Source organism: Melospiza melodia, chromosome 26, assembly GCF_035770615.1.
Source record: "Melospiza melodia melodia isolate bMelMel2 chromosome 26, bMelMel2.pri, whole genome shotgun sequence".
Taxonomy (NCBI): Eukaryota; Metazoa; Chordata; class Aves; order Passeriformes; family Passerellidae; genus Melospiza; species Melospiza melodia.
Window position 1 is genome coordinate 5916413 of NC_086219.1, and position 17544 is coordinate 5933956.

General features: G+C 52.9%; 1 protein-coding gene across 3 annotated transcripts in view; it reads left to right on the top strand.

Moving 5' to 3' along the window:
- SPEN (spen family transcriptional repressor) overlaps positions 1–14856 on the top strand; it is a 66671-nt gene extending 51815 nt beyond the window's left edge. For 2 of the 3 annotated variants that reach the window (XM_063176906.1, XM_063176908.1), the window contains 5 exons: positions 1683–9615; positions 10056–10451; positions 11130–11324; positions 12123–12281; positions 13518–14856. In XM_063176906.1, coding sequence (XP_063032976.1) covers positions 1683–9615; positions 10056–10451; positions 11130–11324; positions 12123–12281; positions 13518–13649 — 8815 coding nt within the window. In that variant the 3' untranslated portion in view covers positions 13650–14856. The remainder of the gene's footprint in view (positions 1–1682; positions 9616–10055; positions 10452–11129; positions 11325–12122; positions 12282–13517) is intronic. The other variant, XM_063176907.1, reaches the window with a different exon arrangement.
- Positions 14857–17544: the final 2688 nt, after the last annotated feature.

Here is a 17544-nt window from a genome sequence, read left to right on the forward strand (position 1 = left end):
TGGAAATTGGTGATCAGAATTTGCGTAATGGAAATACAAGTGTGCCTTCCCCAGGCCTTGCCAGATGTTATGACGTGCCAGCAATAAGCATTTCCTCAGAACTGCACTGGATTCAGGCAAGAGAAGTGCATTTTTGGGTGTTTTTTAGCAAACGGGACTGAGGTGGGCTTATCTTTGCCATGGAATAATCCTGAGCAGGACCCTGATTTCTGGTGTTTGGGCACAGGTTAGTCTGGTTTTTCCTTCTCTGTCACTCTGCTCACACAGTCAGTAGGAGATCCATAGGGATAATGGATCATGGAGCAGTGAAGCGAGCTCTGCAGTGACTCCAGTAATTCTGCAGCTTCAGGTGCCCCTCCAAGCTCCTCCCTGCAGAGGTGCTGAGATCTGCACAAACCACCTTCTCTTGAGGTTGTAGTTGGAGCCAGTCTAAATAGGACCCAAGAGAAAAAAAAAAAAACCATGAAAAAACAAACAAAATCCCTGATCAATATTTTTAACTTCACAGCTGCTTTTCACAACATCCCACTTCACTTGCAGGATGAGGTTTTAGTCTTCCATGTTTTGTCCCTTTTTCAATTTTGTACTTTTCTTAAAAGGTGGAAGTTGCCAGCTTTTAACTTAAAACATAAACTCTAAAGCCAAATAAACCTATGAGGAATCCCAGAGTCATTTAGGTTGGGAAAGGCTTCCAAGGTCATTGAGTCCAACCTCAATCCCCTCCCCACCTTGTCCCCAGCCCAGAGCACTGAGTGCCACATCCCTCCAGGGATGGGCACTCCAAACCTCCCTGGGCACCCCTTCCATTTCCTGACCACCCTCTCCATGGGGAAATTCCTCCTGGTGTCCAGCCTGAGCCTCCCCTGGCCCAGCCTGAGGCTGTTCCCTCTCCTGGTGTCCCTGTTCCCTGGGAGCAGAGCCCGACCCCACCTTAGTACAGAGTGTGAAAAACACTCTGTAATGGTGAGGAATCAGAACTTCAGCTTTATTCCACCTCCCTGCCATGTTCAGTCTTACAAATGACTTATTTTTGCTGCTGGGAGGTACTGAAATAACAACATTAATTGCTTGACTTGCTTTGCTGAATGAATTCACCTGATCTTATAAACAGCCTGGTATTTGTTGACTTGGTTTTACTGTAAACAGGCAATGCCAGCAAGTCACATGCAGGGAAAGAGCTAATTTGGGAATTAAAAGATCACTTGCAGGGCTTAGAATTTTTAAATAAATCTTACCATCACTTTGCTGCTTAGTAATGGAGAGGTTCCATGCCTGAACTTTGATTTGATTCGTGTTTTCACAGTCAAATGAAGGTCTCAGGTTCTGGATAAGGGGGTGTCTTCACCCTGCCAGCCTTGTGTGAGTGCACCGGTGCTGTGTTGGTTTTTCCTTCATTTCATGCGAAGTTTGAATTTGACAAAAACAAAGGAGTGAGGGTGGTGAAACAATGCTTGGAAGAGCTGTTATGACATTACCCATAAAATACATTTTGTATGTGATAAGTTAACAAAAGTATTTAGTGCAGTGCACACAGATGCATTGCCAAACCTCTGTGTGCAGCTGCCTTGATGCACGTAGGAAAAAAGATCAGAAAATGGTTTCTTTACGTAGCAAAAAAAACTATGGTAACAGAGTACACTGGTTGAGAAGGAGAACTAGAATCTGTTTATTCTTATGTTTAGCAGAGACGAGCGAAGAGGATCCTACGAATACGCCCCTGACCGTACTTACTACGAGACCGTTCGGACCCCGGGGACGTATCCCGAGGATCCTCGGCGGGAATACCCAGCTCGGGGCAGAGAATTCTACGCCGAGTGGGATCCCTACCAAGGGGACTACTACGACCCACGATACTACGACGACCCTCGCGAGTACCGGGATTACCGTGGAGATCCGTACGAGCAGGACATCAGGGAGTACAGCTACAGGCAACGGGAGAGGGAGAGGGAGAGGGAACGGTTCGAATCTGACCGGGACAGAGACCACGAGCGGAGGCCGATCGAGCGGAGCCAGAGCCCGACGCACTCGCGGCGCCCGCAGAGCCCCGGAGCGTCCCCCTCGCAGTCGGAACGGCTGCAGAGCGACTCGGAGAGGAGGATTTACAGCAGGTCCTCAGATCGCAGCGGCAGCTGCAGCTCGCTGTCCCCTCCGCGATACGACAAGCTGGACAAAGCCCGCGTGGAGCGATACGCAAAAAACGAGAAGGTGGAGAAAGAGCGCGTTTTCGAGCAGGAGAGGGTGGACAAGGAGAAGCGCTTGGTGAGGAAGGAAAAGCTGGAGAAAATAGAAAAGGAGAAAACAGATAAGCAGAAACGAAAAGCAAAAATCCATTCGCCCAGCTCTCAGTCCTCGGAAACAGATCAGGAGAATGAGAGAGAGCCCAGCCCAGAAAAACTGAAGGGCAACAGTAAACAGAGCAAAGAGAGGGGTGACAAAGAGGGGACAGCAAAGAACCGCCTGGAACTGATGCCCTGTGTTGTGCTGACCCGTGTGAAGGAAAAAGAGGGGAAGGTGATCGATCAGCCTGCGCTGGAGAAACTGAGGGCAAAGCTGGATAATGACACTCTGAAATCCCCACTGCTCGAACAGAAAACCCAGACATCCCAGGCTGAGCAAGCCAAGTCAGAGCAGTCCAAACTAGAACCTGTCAGAACCAAGGTACAGAAGGAGAAAGCCCTTGCCAGTCACATCGAAGTGGTGGACAAGGAGGGAAAAATGAAACCCAAGAAGCACTTGAAGACAGAGCAAACTTCCGAGGGGGCCAACGCAGTGGATTTAGACAAGTTGGAGGCTCGTAAAAGGCGTTTTGCCGATGCGAATCCGAAACCTGACAGGCAAAAACTGGATGTAAAACGGAGCAGCCAAGATGAAGAGGATGCACGCGTGGTTTTGAAAAAGCAGCTTGATGCAACAGCATCGTCTAGAGAAGCACCAGTGTTAAGGGAAGGAGAATTGGAGAGAAAACCCTTGAGGAAGGAGATGCTTAAAAGGGAATCTAAAAAACTCAAACTGGAAAGACTTATTCCTGTTACTAGTCCCAAAGAAATTCAGGACCCTCTTAATGTTGGTGGGATTGGCATGCGTCCCACCCTGGATCTGCAGGCGAGGCTCATGGAGGAACCCGAGGCACCCGTGGAAGTTCAGGAACTCCCTCCTAAAAAACTGAACCCAGTAAAACCCCAGCACAAACAGGTACAGCTGCTGGATGAGCCGGGAACAGAGAGGGAGGACACAAGGAAGAACTACTCCAGCCTTCCTGAAGAAACACCAGACCATAAACTCGGCCAAGAGAAACCTCATTCAGCTGACACGGAGGAGAAAATCAGCATCGACATTGACCACACGCAGAGCTACCGGAAACAGATGGAGCAAAGTCGCAGGTTGAAACAGCAGCTGGAAATGGAGATTGCAAAGTCAGAGAAGTTTGGCAGTCCAAAGAAAGAGGTGGATGAATATGAAAAGCGGAGTCTGGTTCATGAGGTGGGAAAGCCTCCACAAGATGTCACTGATGACTCTCCACCAAGTAAAAGGAAAAAGACTGATCAGTTTGACTTTGAAATCAGCACTAAGAGAGAAAGGAACTACAGAAGTTCTCGTCAGGTGAGTGAGGACTCCGAAAGGATGTCATGTTCTCCAAGCATCAGGCACTTCCCGTTCCATGAGGATGACGACACAATCGATTCTCCAAGGTTAATGCCATTGAAGGAAACCAAAGAGTCACCTAAAATAGAAGAAAAGGGTCTTTCATACTCCAACATGACTGTGAGGGAGGACTCGCTGAAATTCAATCCTTATGATTCCAGCAGAAGGGAGCAGATGGCAGAAATGGCTAAAATAAAACTCTCTGTGCTGAGTTCTGAGGAAGACTCAAGTAGGTGGGAAACCCAAGTGAAGCAAGAGCCTGGGAGAGTGGATATCAGCTTTCCAAGCAGCATTGTGAAAAGAGACAGTATACGGAAACGATCTGTCCGAGACCTGGAACCTGGGGAGGTGCCTTCAGATTCGGATGACGATGGCGAAAACAAACCCCATTCCCCAAAAGCCTCGTCCTTGTTAGAGAGTTCCAGGTTGTCTTTTTTATTAAGGGACAGAGAAGAGAAGTTCCGTGAAAGAGAGGAAAGACTCCAGTCCGGTTCTTTAGAAAGAAACAAATTCTACTCTTTTGCATTGGACAAGACAATCACACCTGACACAAAGGCCTTGCTTGAAAGGGCTAAATCCCTCTCTTCCTCCAGAGAGGAAAACTGGTCCTTTCTAGACTGGGATTCAAGATTTGCTAGTTTCAGAAACAATAAAGACAAAGAGAAGGTTGACTCGGCTCCAAGACCTATTCCATCCTGGTACATGAAAAAGAAAAAAATCAGAACCGATTCCGAAGGTGGAAAACTGGATGATAAAAAAGAGGATCATAAAGAGGAGGAACAAGAGCGGCAGGAACTGTTCGCTTCTCGGTTTTTGCACAGTTCAATCTTTGAACAGGACTCCAAACGCCTGCAGCATTTAGAGAGGAAGGATGATGATCTGGACTTCATCTCTGGAAGGCTGTATGGGAGACAGTCCTCCTCTGATGGGACGAACAGCACGGCTGATTTGGTGCAAGAGCCAGTGGTTCTCTTCCACAGTAGGTTTGTTGAGCTGACACGAATGCAGCAGAAAGAAAAGGAGAAAGATCAGAAACCAAAAGAAGTCGAGAAACAGGAAGATAAAGAAAATCGGCCAAAAACCCCAGAAATAGTTCCTGATAGTAAAGAAACAGAACATAAACCTTCTTCAGCTGTTGGTCCTTCTTCAGTCACCGTCCTCCCACAGGAACCAGCTCCCATCGCTCCTGAGAAAATAGTGAGCGAAAAGGTCCTGGTGGAACCAGCTTCTGTCAAAGAAGAGAAACCTTCTGAACCTGCTGCTGCAGCAGAGGAACAAAAACCTTTTCCTGAACTTGCTGCTCCTGCCAAAATGGAACCTCCTGAGCAAACAGAACCTCCACCAGTTGTAGAAGCGAGTAAAGAAATTATTGCTACAACCCTGGCGCCAGAGGAAGATGCTGTGGCAACAGAGCATCCTTCATACTTGGATACCAAACCTCCCACTCCTGGGGCCTCGTTTTCTGATGCAGATATCAGCGTAGATCCAGAACCTGAGGCTGCCCAGCTGCTTCCACCTCCGCCCAAGCTAGTTCAGAAGTCAGATGAGGCTGCAGAACCTAAAGAGGAAAATCCTCTACCCTCTGCCAACACCGATGCTGGTGTGAGTCAAAAGGTGGAGGCGGCTGCTGAGGTCCTGCCGCCCGTTTCCGACAACGATATGGAAGTGGAACCTCCGGTTGTTGTAAAAGATAAAAAGTCCTACAAAAGTAAACGGTCCAAGACTCCTGTGCAGTCGGCTGCAGCTAATGTCACAGAAAAGCCTGTCACGAGGAAGAGTGAAAGAATTGACCGCGAGAAACTGAAAAGGTCGAGCTCTCCTCGCGGGGACACCCAGAAGCTTTCTGAATTGAAAGTGGAGGCAGAAAAGGTTTCAAGGAATGCTGCTAAATCCCCAAGTTCTGCTGCAGAGCCAGAAAACGTGGAGCTGAGCTTGCCAATAGGCCGGACCAGGCGCAGGAACGTGAGGTCAGTCTATGCTACCACAGGGGACAACGAAGGCCCATCTCCAGTGAAGGACTCCATGGAGGTCACTAGATCCACCAGGAAGAGAGTGGAAAAGGAACCACAGGAAACAGTGACTACTGTTCCCACAACCCCGAGGAGGGGAAGACCTCCCAAATCCCGCCGTAAGCCAGAAGAGGAGATCTCTCCAATAAAGACGGAACCGGTACAACAAGAGGTGGAGGAAGCTGAAACTAAAGATACTGTGGAAGCTCCTAAACCTGCAGAGGGTTGGAGGTCTCCTAGGTCCCAGAAGCTCACACACACTCACTCATCAGCTGCTGCCAGCCAACAGGGGAAAAAAGGGAAGAATGAACCGAAAGCTGATAACATGGCTGAATCTGAAGATGCTGCTGAAAGAAGTGGTCAGGAATCGAGCATCGGTGACAACAGCAATAAAGCAAAAGCTGCTGAGAAAGAGCCAGCAGCAAGTGAGCAGAAACGTGATCGGAAAGAACTGGATGTGGAGAAAAATCAGCTAGAAATCCCCACAGTTGAGATCACTGAGAAGAAGCCAGTGCCAGAAAAGGTTACGAAATCCAAAAGGGGAAGGTACAAAAATACCAAAACCGTCGTTGATAAGGCATCCGTGTGTCTCAAAAATGTAGAAATACGCCTCAACGTCGATGAAGTCAAGGGTGCCTTGAGGCCCACCGAAGAGGAGGCAGAGCCGGTGGCAGTGTCACCCCCCAAGATGAAGAGCCCTCCAAAAGAGGACATCCTGCCACCCCACTTCTCTAAGAATGAGGTAGAAGATTCATTCCCAGAAATGGAAAAGGAGGTGACACGGGACCCCAAGCAGTCGCCTGAGGCTGCCCAGTTAGCAAAGCAGATTGAGCTCGAGCAGGCGGTGGAGAACATTGCAAAACTCACTGAAACTCCTCCAACGATTGCTGCCTACAAAGAGCCAACAACAGATGTGGCTGAAGTCCGTCAGGAGGAGGAGGCAGATAAACCTGCACACCAGGCCAGTGAAACAGAGCTGGCAGCAGCCATCGGCTCCATCATCAATGATATTTCTGGGGAGACAGAAAGCTTCCCTGCACCGCCAACATATCCTGCTGAATCTGAGACTGAAATCCCCACAGAGCCCTTGGTGCTGCAGTCCCCTCGGGAGGAGATGGAGCCTGAGACTGATCAGGCAGTGAACAATATCCTAGAAACCGAGGCTGCCGTCGAGCCTGTGGTGCAGCCAGTGCCTGGCTCTGTCCCGACAGCGTTGGACACTGAGAGCAAGGAGTCTGAGGTCAGCTTCAGTGAATCTTCCAACTCTGCACAGGAGGCTGAGACCTTGCAGGAGGCTGAAGTTGCTCGGAAGGAAAAGGGCCGTCAGAAAACCACGCGGCAGAGACGCAAGAAGAGCACAAGCAGGAAGGGCGACGTTGCTGAAGTCAACACCTTTGAGCCAGAGAGGGTGCAGAGCAAATCACCCCCTGCCAACGAAGTAAAGACAAAACCTGAAGAAGCCTCAAAGGAGGAGAAGCAGATCAAACCCACAGCATCCATGGAGCCAAGTGCTTCTGATGTCACCAAGGCTGTGGCTGCTGACGTTGTAGCTGCACATGAGGCTGTCCCTGAGAGCAGCACCTCTCCAAAGGTGCCTGCTCCAGCTCCTTTGGACCTGGGTCCCCCACCGGTCCCCCTTGATGAGGGGAGTCAGAGCGGATTCAAGATCCGGTCGCCCCTGGAGAACGCTGCCATGACACCGCCGAGTGCCCCGAACACAGCCCTTCCTGCTGTCCCCGCGGCAGCGGCGGCCAAGCTGCCCACCCCAGTACCCACCACCATCGTCCCCCTTCATTCCAGCGCTGCCAAGGTGCCAGAGTGGATGGTCAGGCATGAGGAGCCCCGTGCCCGTTCCACACCCCCGCCCGCTCTCCCACCGGACACAAAGGCGTCGGATATCGACACAAATTCCAGCACTTTGAGGAAGATACTCATGGAGCCCAAATACGTCTCAGCGACAAGCATAACCTCCACACACGTGACAACAACGCACACGGAGCCGGTGAGCGCACCGTGCCTGGAGGAGGCTCCTCTCCACCCTGCTGTGGAGGCCATCAAGCCGGTTTCCGAGGAGAAGCCGGCTGTTCCTGTCACCAACGCTCTGGACCCACCGGTGGCCGAAGCGCCAGTGTTCAGTGAGAAGGAAAAGGTCAACACCGTGATTGCTCCCAAAGCCACTTCTGTCATCAGCAGGATGCCCCACAACGTGGATCTGGAGGAGGCTCCAAGGATCACCTTGGTGAAACAAGCTCCCCAGACCCAGACATGCCTCGTCAATGCTCCCTCGCCGAAATTTAAGCAGAGGTCAAGTGCAAATGATAACAGCAGGTTTCATCCAGGATCGATGTCTATTATTGAGGAGAGGCCTGTGGAGACTGGGTCCAGCCCAGGGCTGCGGGTGAACACCTCGGAAGGTGTGGTGCTCCTGAGTTACTCAGGGCAGAAGACAGAAGGTCCTCAGCGAATCAGTGCCAAGATCAGCCAGATTCCCCCAGCCAGCGCTGTGGACATTGAGTTCCAGCAGTCTGTATCCAAGTCTCAGATTAAACAGGAGCCTATCACACCATCCCAGCCAGCACCCAAAGGCTCCCAGACCTCGGCGGGCTATGGGACTGTTTCCACCCATTCTTCGTTGGTACTTGGAGCACAGCCCTACAACACCTCGCCCGTCATCTCCTCTGTCAAACAGGAGCGCGCCGCGCTGGACAAGCCCGACTCGTCCCACCTTGCTGTCCAGACCCCGGCGTCGCAGTCCGGCAAGGTCCTGACGCAGACCGTAAACACTCCACCCGTGCTGGTCCATAACCAGATGGTTGTGAACAAAAAACTGTCTGACCCAGCTGCTCTGAAAGTGGAGACAAAGACTCTGCAACCCTCCAACCTGAGTCCTGGGGTTAGTCCTCACCACCCTTCCCTCTCTGGGAAGATGCACTCTGAAGCGAACCACGTCAGCTCGGGACCCAGCACCCCGACCGACCGGGCCATCTCGCACCTGGGGGTCACCAAGCAGGAGCCGCACTCGCCGCGCACCAGCGGGCACTCGCCGTCGCCGTTCCCCCGCGCCTGTCACCCCGGCAGCACCTCGTCTCCGGCTTTGTCCAGCAGCACCCCGGTCATGCTGGCGCCGGGAATTCCCGTTCCTCAGTACATATCCAGCATGCATCCCGAGCAATCCGTTATCATGCCCCCCCACAGCGTAACACAGACTGTGTCCCTGGGCCATCTATCCCAAGGTGAGGTGAGGATGAACACCCCTCCTCTCTCCGGCATTCCCTACGGCATCCGCCCGGAAGCGCTGCACTCCCCCCGAGCTGCTCTGCAACCCCAGATGGAGATGAAACCCCAGCGATCCAGCACGCCCCAGCCAGCACCCATCCGAGATATCGTCATGCCCCCGCTGTCCTCCCAGCATCCCCCCGAGGAGGAGCTGCACTTCCACCACACGGCGGTGTGCCGCGGGCCAGCCCCGGTGCAGTCCGACGTGCTGGTGATGCAGCCCGACTACCGCATGCACCCCGGCGGCCTGCGGCTGGAGCAGTACAACGTCCCCCGGGACGTCAGGATGATCATGCACCCGCACATGGCCGCCGTGGGCGAGCACCACTCGGAGACGCGACAATCCCGCACGCCCGAAGGGGCCGTCAAAACTCCGCCGGTCAGTAAGACCCCGCAGCCCGGCAAAGAGACTCCCAAATCCTCCGAAGGGAAGATGGCCCACTCTCCCCACAGCGAGCCGCGGCTGCTCAGCGTGCCCTCGGGCAGCCAGCTGCCCGGGCTGCCCCTGACGCAGCCCGTGGTGGTCCCACACGGGGTGCAGATCATGCATCCCGCCGGGAGCTCCTTCCACGATTACCGCTCCGTGTACGGCGACATGAGGAATTACCACACGGCACAGCTCGGGCATCCGCAGTTCCCGGGCGCCTCGCCCATCGGGCTGCCCTCCCGGAGCATGACCCCGTCCCAGGTGAGAAAGAAAACCCTTTACCTGTCTCCCTGGAACGTGGAGCTGTTTCTTATGAGAAATGGGGTTCAAATACTGCTTAGCATCAGAGGAAGCTGAAAACTCCTGAACCCCTCTGGAGCTCCACCCAGGACGGGGGGAGATGCAGGTTTCTGGATATGGTGTCAGGGGGAGAATTGTCAGTACCGAGGTGGTGCGTGGGTCAGGCATCCTTGGATGGATGGTGTGGCTAAGGATGGGCTTGGGGCAGGATTCAGGGAGTGGGGTTTCAGCTCAGGTGGGCTTGGAAGTGGGAGACTGTCATAGGTGCTGCTGCAGCAGGGCTGCTGCTGTGACATGGATGTCTCCAGCAGGAATCTCATGGTGTCCTGGCAGCCTTACAATGGGATTAAATACACCCTTGGCCTAAACATCTTTCCTTTTCCCCCCTGCCTGCTTCCCAGGGTCTGCCAGAGGGCGAGCACTCGCACCCCAGCCAGCCGGTCCGCAGCAAGACCCCTCAGATCCCGCAGGATCCCAAGGGCCCGTCGGCAGCAGGGCCGGAGCAGAGTCACCACGGCCCTGTGAACAGGCACACGGCACAGATGGACCCCCACGTCCACCTGCAGAGGGCACAGGGGGACACGAGCCAGACCTCGTACCCCTCGCCCGTCGCCATCTCCATGAAGCAGGAGCTCCCATCGCCGCACCAGCCGCAGGCAGTTCCCAAGCAATCCATGTTTATCCCCACGACCTCGGGGCCGCCCCTCAGCCGCCCGGAGCCCCAGTCCACGCTCAAGCAGGAGCCATCCCCTCACCCTGTGTCCCAGAGACCTGTGGACATGGTCCAGCTGCTGACAGTGAGTGTTGTGCTCCTGATCTGGGGGGAAATCACCTGGTTCTGTCTCAGCCATAGCACCAAATCTGACCTTTCTTGCATCGAAAACTTCAGATGCAGAAAAGGCATTGTTTGGGTTTTGGGTTGTTTTGTCCCTGATGGATTTTAGCCGTGTTTGCTGTTCCAAGTCAGTTTTACAAGTCAGCATTTTCCTGGAAAGTGTTTTCTCATAGGCAGGGGAGACAGTTGGTGTATTTCATTTAAATGCAAAGGAAAAAACACTTTCCCAAGTGTAGAAATTAGAAAGAGGAGGGAGGCAGTGAGGAACAGGTACCAGCAAGGAGCTGAGAGTTGTGTTCAGCACCAAATGTCTTCCATGCCTCGAGCAGTTCTGTTATTTCTCCATTTGTCCATTTGTAAAAGGGAACACAGCATTCAGAACAGCCTTGTGCTGGGTGGGCGGCAGAGGGATTGGCATGACAGGATCCACCCAGGCAGGCTGGCCAGCTGGAAGGAAAAGGACTGAATTCCTGATTTAGCAGGATGTAACCCAGGCCTGGCCTGGACAGGATTGATCTGCTGCTCCATCTCTGCTGAGCCTTTAAACCTCTGATAGAAGCATTGATGGCAGCCGAGCAGCTCAGCATGTCACATCCCACCTCCTTGCTGTGTGTGCAATACTCTCTCCCTCTCTCCCCAGAAATACCCCATCGTGTGGCAGGGTCTGCTGGCTCTCAAGAACGACACGGCGGCCGTGCAGCTGCACTTTGTGTCGGGGAACAACGTGCTGGCTCACCGCTCGCTGCCGGCGCCCGAGGGAGGGCCGCCCCTGCGCATCGCGCAGCGCATGCGCCTCGAGGCCTCCCAGCTCGAGGGCGTCGCACGCAGGATGATGGTGAGGGCGTGGGCTGGGCGGGGAGGGAGTTTGGGAGGCTCAGAGCTTTGCCTGGGCTCACCGGCTGCAGGGCTGGAAGCCACCAGGGCTCCCCAAAACCTGGGGTTCTGTCACGTGTGCTCCTCGGGGAATGGGCACGGCTCCAAGGATGCCCAAGGAGCGTTTGGACGCTGCTGTCAGGGATGCACAGGGAGGGATTGTGGGGATCCTGTGCATGGCCTGGAGTTGGACTTGATGATCCCTGTGGATTCCTTCCAATCCAGGAGATCGCTGTGGTTCTGTTTTGGGATCCTGGTGTTGACACCGATTCCTTCAATCCAGGGAAACACTGATTTCAGATGATGAGAAATAGCTCTTACACTGCTCTTAGGGAAAAGGCAATGAGAGCTGGGAAACCTTTAAGTCACCCTGAGCCTAGGGACAAACTCCTGCTGGCTTCAGTGTTTCTGAGAAGGGTGGGGAGTTCAGGTGGCCATGAAATCCATTTTTAGTCTTTTCCATCTTGACTGAGCTCTCAACAAGTTTTGGAATCACAGAATACCAGACTGATTTGGGTTGGAGTGGCCTCAAAGCCCATCCCACGCCCTGCCATGGGCAGGGACACCTTCCACTATCCCAGGTTGCACCAGCCTGGGCCTGGCCTTGGACACTTCTGGGGATGGGGCAGCCACCGCTTCTCTGGGGTACAAATTGTAACATCAAGGAGTTTAAAGTGAGGCTTTTCCCCCATGGATAGTGGATGGATGGCTGGAAAACATCCCTCATGCAACATTTCCCTGAGCCTGTCCTTGCTTGCAGGTGGAGAGCGATTACTGCCTGCTGCTGGCCCTGCCCTGCGGCCGGGACCAGGAGGACGTGGTCAGTCAGACCGAGTCGCTCAAGGCCGCCTTCATCAGCTACCTGCAGGCCAAGCAGGCTGCAGGCATCATCAACGTGCCCAACCCCGGCTCCAACCAGGTATGGGCATGGCACAGACCCTGCAGTGCCACAGGGACACCAAACCAGGCCCTAATGGCACAGGCACAGACCCTGCAGTGCCACAGGGACACCAAACCAGGCCCTAATGACATGGGCACAGCCCTCCTGCAGTGCCACAGGGACACCAAACCAGGCCCTAATGACACAGGCACAGACCCTGCAGTGCCACAGGGACACCAAACCAGGCCCTAATGGCACAGGCACAGAGCCCTGCAGTGCCACAGGGACACCAAACCAGAGCCCAGCAGCATGGGCACAGACCCTGCAGTGCCACAGGGACACTAAACCAGGCCCTAATGACACAGGCACAGACCCTGCAGTGCCACAGGGACACCAAACCAGGCCCTAATGGCACAGGCACAGAACCTGCAGTGCCACAGGGACACCAAACCAGGCCCTAATGGCACAGGCATGGAACCCTGCAGTGCCACAGGGACACCAAACCAGGCCCTAATGACATGGGCACAGAGCCCTGCAGTGCCACAGGGACACCAAACCAGGCCCTAATGACATGGGCACAGCCTTTCTGCAGTGCCACAGGGACACCAAACCAGGCCCTTATGGCACAGGCAGCTCGGGCTTCTGCTGGATCTGCCTGGGGTTATTGGCCCACATTTCCATCACCCATCAAAGACATGGATGGGATCCATAAATTATGGATGGGATCCATAAATTTTTGATATATAATCATTGATGGAATCGATGAAAGCAACCCCAAAGCTAAAAAAACCCCAGATCTGTGTTCGGTGTGTTCCCAGTTCATCATCTTGGGCTGAAAAGCATTTCCCAAATACATTTCTCAGCTCTTCTATCTCTGAAGTAGAGTCCTGGTTTATTCCCCATATCCTGATTTTTTCCAGGACAGCTGGTGTTTTCTTGCAGAATGCATTTGGTGCCTTGGAGGGTTTATTCCAGTGTGTTGCTGCACTGATTGCAGTTTAACCTGTGTGTAATTTAATTCTGGGTATAAGGAGCCCAGAATGAGCCCAGCATTCAGAGCAACCACTGAAATTATAATTAATGGGAATTTTTCTGCCTTTCCCAACCAAATCAGCCTGTGGTGTGGAAAACTCCCTGCTGGGAAACAAAACCCATGGCTGCTCTCTTATACACAATTTAGGATGCTTTAAGCACCCAGAACTCACTGAAATGTCTCATTTTTAAACCTCTGTGGGCGTGGGTTGTCTCTGATTTCTGGTTTTTCCCTCCGTGCAGCCTGCCTACGTTCTGCAGATCTTCCCACCCTGCGAGTTCTCGGAAAGCCACCTGTCCCGCCTGGCCCCCGACCTCCTCGCCAGCATCTCCAACATCTCTCCTCACCTGATGATTGTCATCGCGTCGGTATGAGCTGTTTACCAGTTACTGACTTTTTATTCTTTTAATTTTAATTTTTTTTTTAATTTTTCCAAGGCCCTGCAGCAAAAAAAAAAAAAAAAAGCAAACAACTACAACGACAAAAAAAACAAAAAGCCCACAAAAAAAAACACACAAAAAATTAATTTTAAAATAAAACTAATTCAAAAGAAGGAGAGAAGGTTATGAAACAAGAAATATGCTGCCAGAAACCAGCCTCCTGCCCGACCGGCCTCGATCAAACCTTGGATGTTTACATGTTGCTTTAGCTTATGGACAACTGATGCACTCAGCAGGTGGACTGGGCTTGGGTTCCCATGCCTCCTTTTTGGGGAAAAAAACACACAAAAAAGAAAAAAAAAAAAGAAAAAAAAAAAGAGAAAAGGATGGCTTATTTTTTTTAACAAAAAAAAAAGGAAAAAAATAAAAAAGAACCTGAACTGCCTTTGCACTAAATTAGTGACTCGGACTTTGCACAGTTGGAGACGCTGTGACGTTCTGGATGTCTTGACACACATTGACCGCGCCGTGGACGTTCCGCAGGGACTCTGCTGAGATTTGTGGGTCAAGGAGCATTTCACAGTCATTTTTTATTTTATTGGTTGTTTCGTTGGGGTTTTTGTTGGTTTTTTTTTTTTTTTTCCTTCTTTTGGGGTTTGTTTATTTTTTTTGGGGGGGGGGGGGGTTATTTTTTTCCGGATGTGAACCTTCCTCTTCCTCCACCTGCCCCTGCTGCAGCCGTCTTCTCTTCATCTGGGATGTACAGTTTACACTGAAAAACAAGAGAATACAAAACAAACAACAAAACAAAAGGGAGAGCTTTTTTCCTTCCTGGTGGGATATGCAGAACTCAGTGGGTGTGTGTATATATAAATATATATATAATATATATAAATATATATAATACTGACTTTAAAAAAAAAATCAAATCCCCACAACATACATTTTTTTTTAATCTGTGCCAAAAATGTGTTTTCAGAGAAAAAAAATCTTATTTTCATACTCAGACTTTGTATTGTCACTCATTTGTAAGTGCGCTTCATTTAAACATCCCCTCGTCTCATCAGCTGTGGAAGTGTTATACACTTGTACAAAGACTCTGCCCTGGCCCCCCTCGCTTCCCCTAACACTTAATTAATTTATGGAACTTGGTTTGGTTTTTTTTTTTTTTTTTTGTTTATTTTTGGTTTATTTTTTTTTTCTCAGCGCAGTTTTGTTTTGTGTGTCCATTGGATTACGAACTTTATTAAAAAATACAAAACACGTCGGCGCCCCGACCTCGTCCCTCGGCGTGGGGAGGGGGAGCGGGGAAGAGGAGTTTGGGGCTGCCAGGGAGGGGTCACCCCCTCTCCCTCAAAAAAAAACCAGGAAAAAAAGATCATTTCACACCAAATCCTCTGGATTTTCCCTCCTGTCTCATTATTACTTGTGAAAACTGTAATCTCAGGGTTTGCCCCCACTTTTAATCTCACCGCGCACCAACTCCTCACTGAAAATTATCCCTGGATTACTGATATTCATCATATTTGGAAATGTAAGAGCCAGACTTGGTGTTTTTCACTGCTTTTCCACCCAAATCCCTGCCAGGTGCAAGTGGGAAGCCTAATCAAGCCTGGTGTAAATGGGTTAAAATCATGCAGGTGTGGTAGAAAAGGAGGTTTAGGGCAGAATGTGGGGAGTGGCCTCCAAACCCAGGGGAAACCCTACCCCTGCACCCTAGGCTGAGGGTGGGGCTGGACCAGAGCCTGTTTTGGGGTAAAACCAGGACAAAAAGGGAAAAAGGGCTGCAGGTGCCCCAGGGTGGAGCTGGGTGTGGGGAGCCAGGCCAGGACACCCCACAGCGACCCCCAAGTCCCACTGGGAGGGTCAGGGTGGGAGGAGAGAGGTGGGACTGATGGACAGAGCCCGGACATGGATGGGGCTTGGACAGACGGACACAAGGAGTACTGGGGAAAGGGAAAGGGTCCGACCCTGCTGAGTGGTGTCTGAGTGGTGCCTTTGAGGTAAAAAGGGGCAGTTTTGGGGTGTTGTGCAAGGGTTGGGGGGGGCTGGAGGGCGCTGCCTGTGTGTCCCACCAGGTGTGAACTGTCCGTGTGTCCAGGTGTCCGTGCACTGTCCATCCACCCAGCTGGGTCTGGACCTGCCCGTCCTTCCTGGCCCATCCCCTTCAGCCACCCATCCCATGGATCTGTCAGATGGACAGAACAGGGAGTGTCCAGCCGGACACACGGACATTGGACATCTAGATGGACACACAGGCTTGGACCGACAGACAGATGGATGGACGGACATACAAATGGACAAATGTGTTTCCTTCTAGACAGTTGGACAGACACCTGTCCAGCCAGACACATTCCACCTCTACCCATGGGCATAAATGCCCCAAAAATGCCCTTTTCACCCCAAGGCCCCTCACCAAAAAGCAGCCATTTCACACCCCCGCCCCGCCCCCCTCACGCCCCCCTCACACCCCTGCCCCGCCCCCCCAGCCCCGTGTCCGTCTGTCCGGGCCCATCCCTGTGTCCATCTCCAGGCTCCGAGCGTGGGGAGGCTCCGGCCGGTCCCGACCCCGAACCCACGGACACGGGAACGGGGCGGGGGCGGGGCGGGGGCGGGGCGGGGGTGTGAGGGGGGCGGGGCGGGGGTGTGAAATCGCTGATTTTTGGAGAGGGGCCTTGGGGTGAAAAGGGCATTTTTGGGGCATTTATGCTCGTGGGTGGAGGAGGAATGTGTCTGGCTGGACAGGTGTCTATCCATCTGTCCGGTTGCATGTACAATGTCCAACCGGACGTACAATGTCCAACTGTCCGGCTGCACACACAGTGTCCGTGTGTCCGGCTGGACGTACAGTGTCCAGATGGACGGACTGATGGACACAGCCATGGCCGTGGGGATGGATGGGCATGGAGCTGGACAGTAAACGGGAGCACATTCACCTAGGAATGGGGATGGTGGAGCTGTCAGGTGGACAGAACAGGGGAATGGCCAGCTGGACAGATGGACATTGTACATACAGATGGACAGTTGGACATTGTACGTCCAGTTGGACAGATCGAGAGTGAACGTCCAGTTGGACAGATGGACGTTGTATACGTCCAGCTGGACATTAAACATCCAGTTGGACGGACACCTTCCCCCCTCCACCCACGAGCATAAATGCCCCAAAAATGCCCTTTTCACCCCAAAGGCCCCTCACCAAAAAGCAGCGATTTCGCACCCCCGCCCCGCCCCCCTCACACCCCCGCCCCGCCCCCGCCCCGCCCCCGCCCCGTTCCCGTGTCCGTGGGTTCGGGGTCGGGACCGGCCGGAGCCTCCCCACGCTCGGAGCCTGGGGATGGACACAGGGATGGGCCCGGACAGACGGACACGGGGCTGGGGGGGCGGGGCAGGGGTGTGAGGGGGGCGTGAGGGGGGCGGGGCGGGGGTGTGAAATCGCTGCTTTTTGGTGAGGGGCCTTGGGGTGAAAAGGGCATTTTTGGGGCATTTATGCTCATGGGTGGAGAGGGGAAGGTGTCTGGTTCAGCAGGTGTTTGGCCAACTGTCCAGATGGACGTACAATGTCCGTGTGTCCAACTGGACGTACAATGTCCAACTGTCCAACTTGGATGTACACTGTCCGTGTGTCCAACTGGACGTACAATGTCCATCTGTCCAGCTGGACACTCCCCTCTCCTGACAGCTCCACCATCCCCATTCCTAGGTGAATGTGCTCCCGTTTACTGTCCAGCTCCATGCCCATCCATCCCCACGGCCATGGCTGTGTCCATCAGTCCGTCCATCTGGACACTGTACGTCCAGCCGGACACACGGACACTGTGTGTGCAGCCGGACAGTTGGACATTGTACGTCCGGTTGGACATTGTACATGCAAACCGGACAGATGGACAGA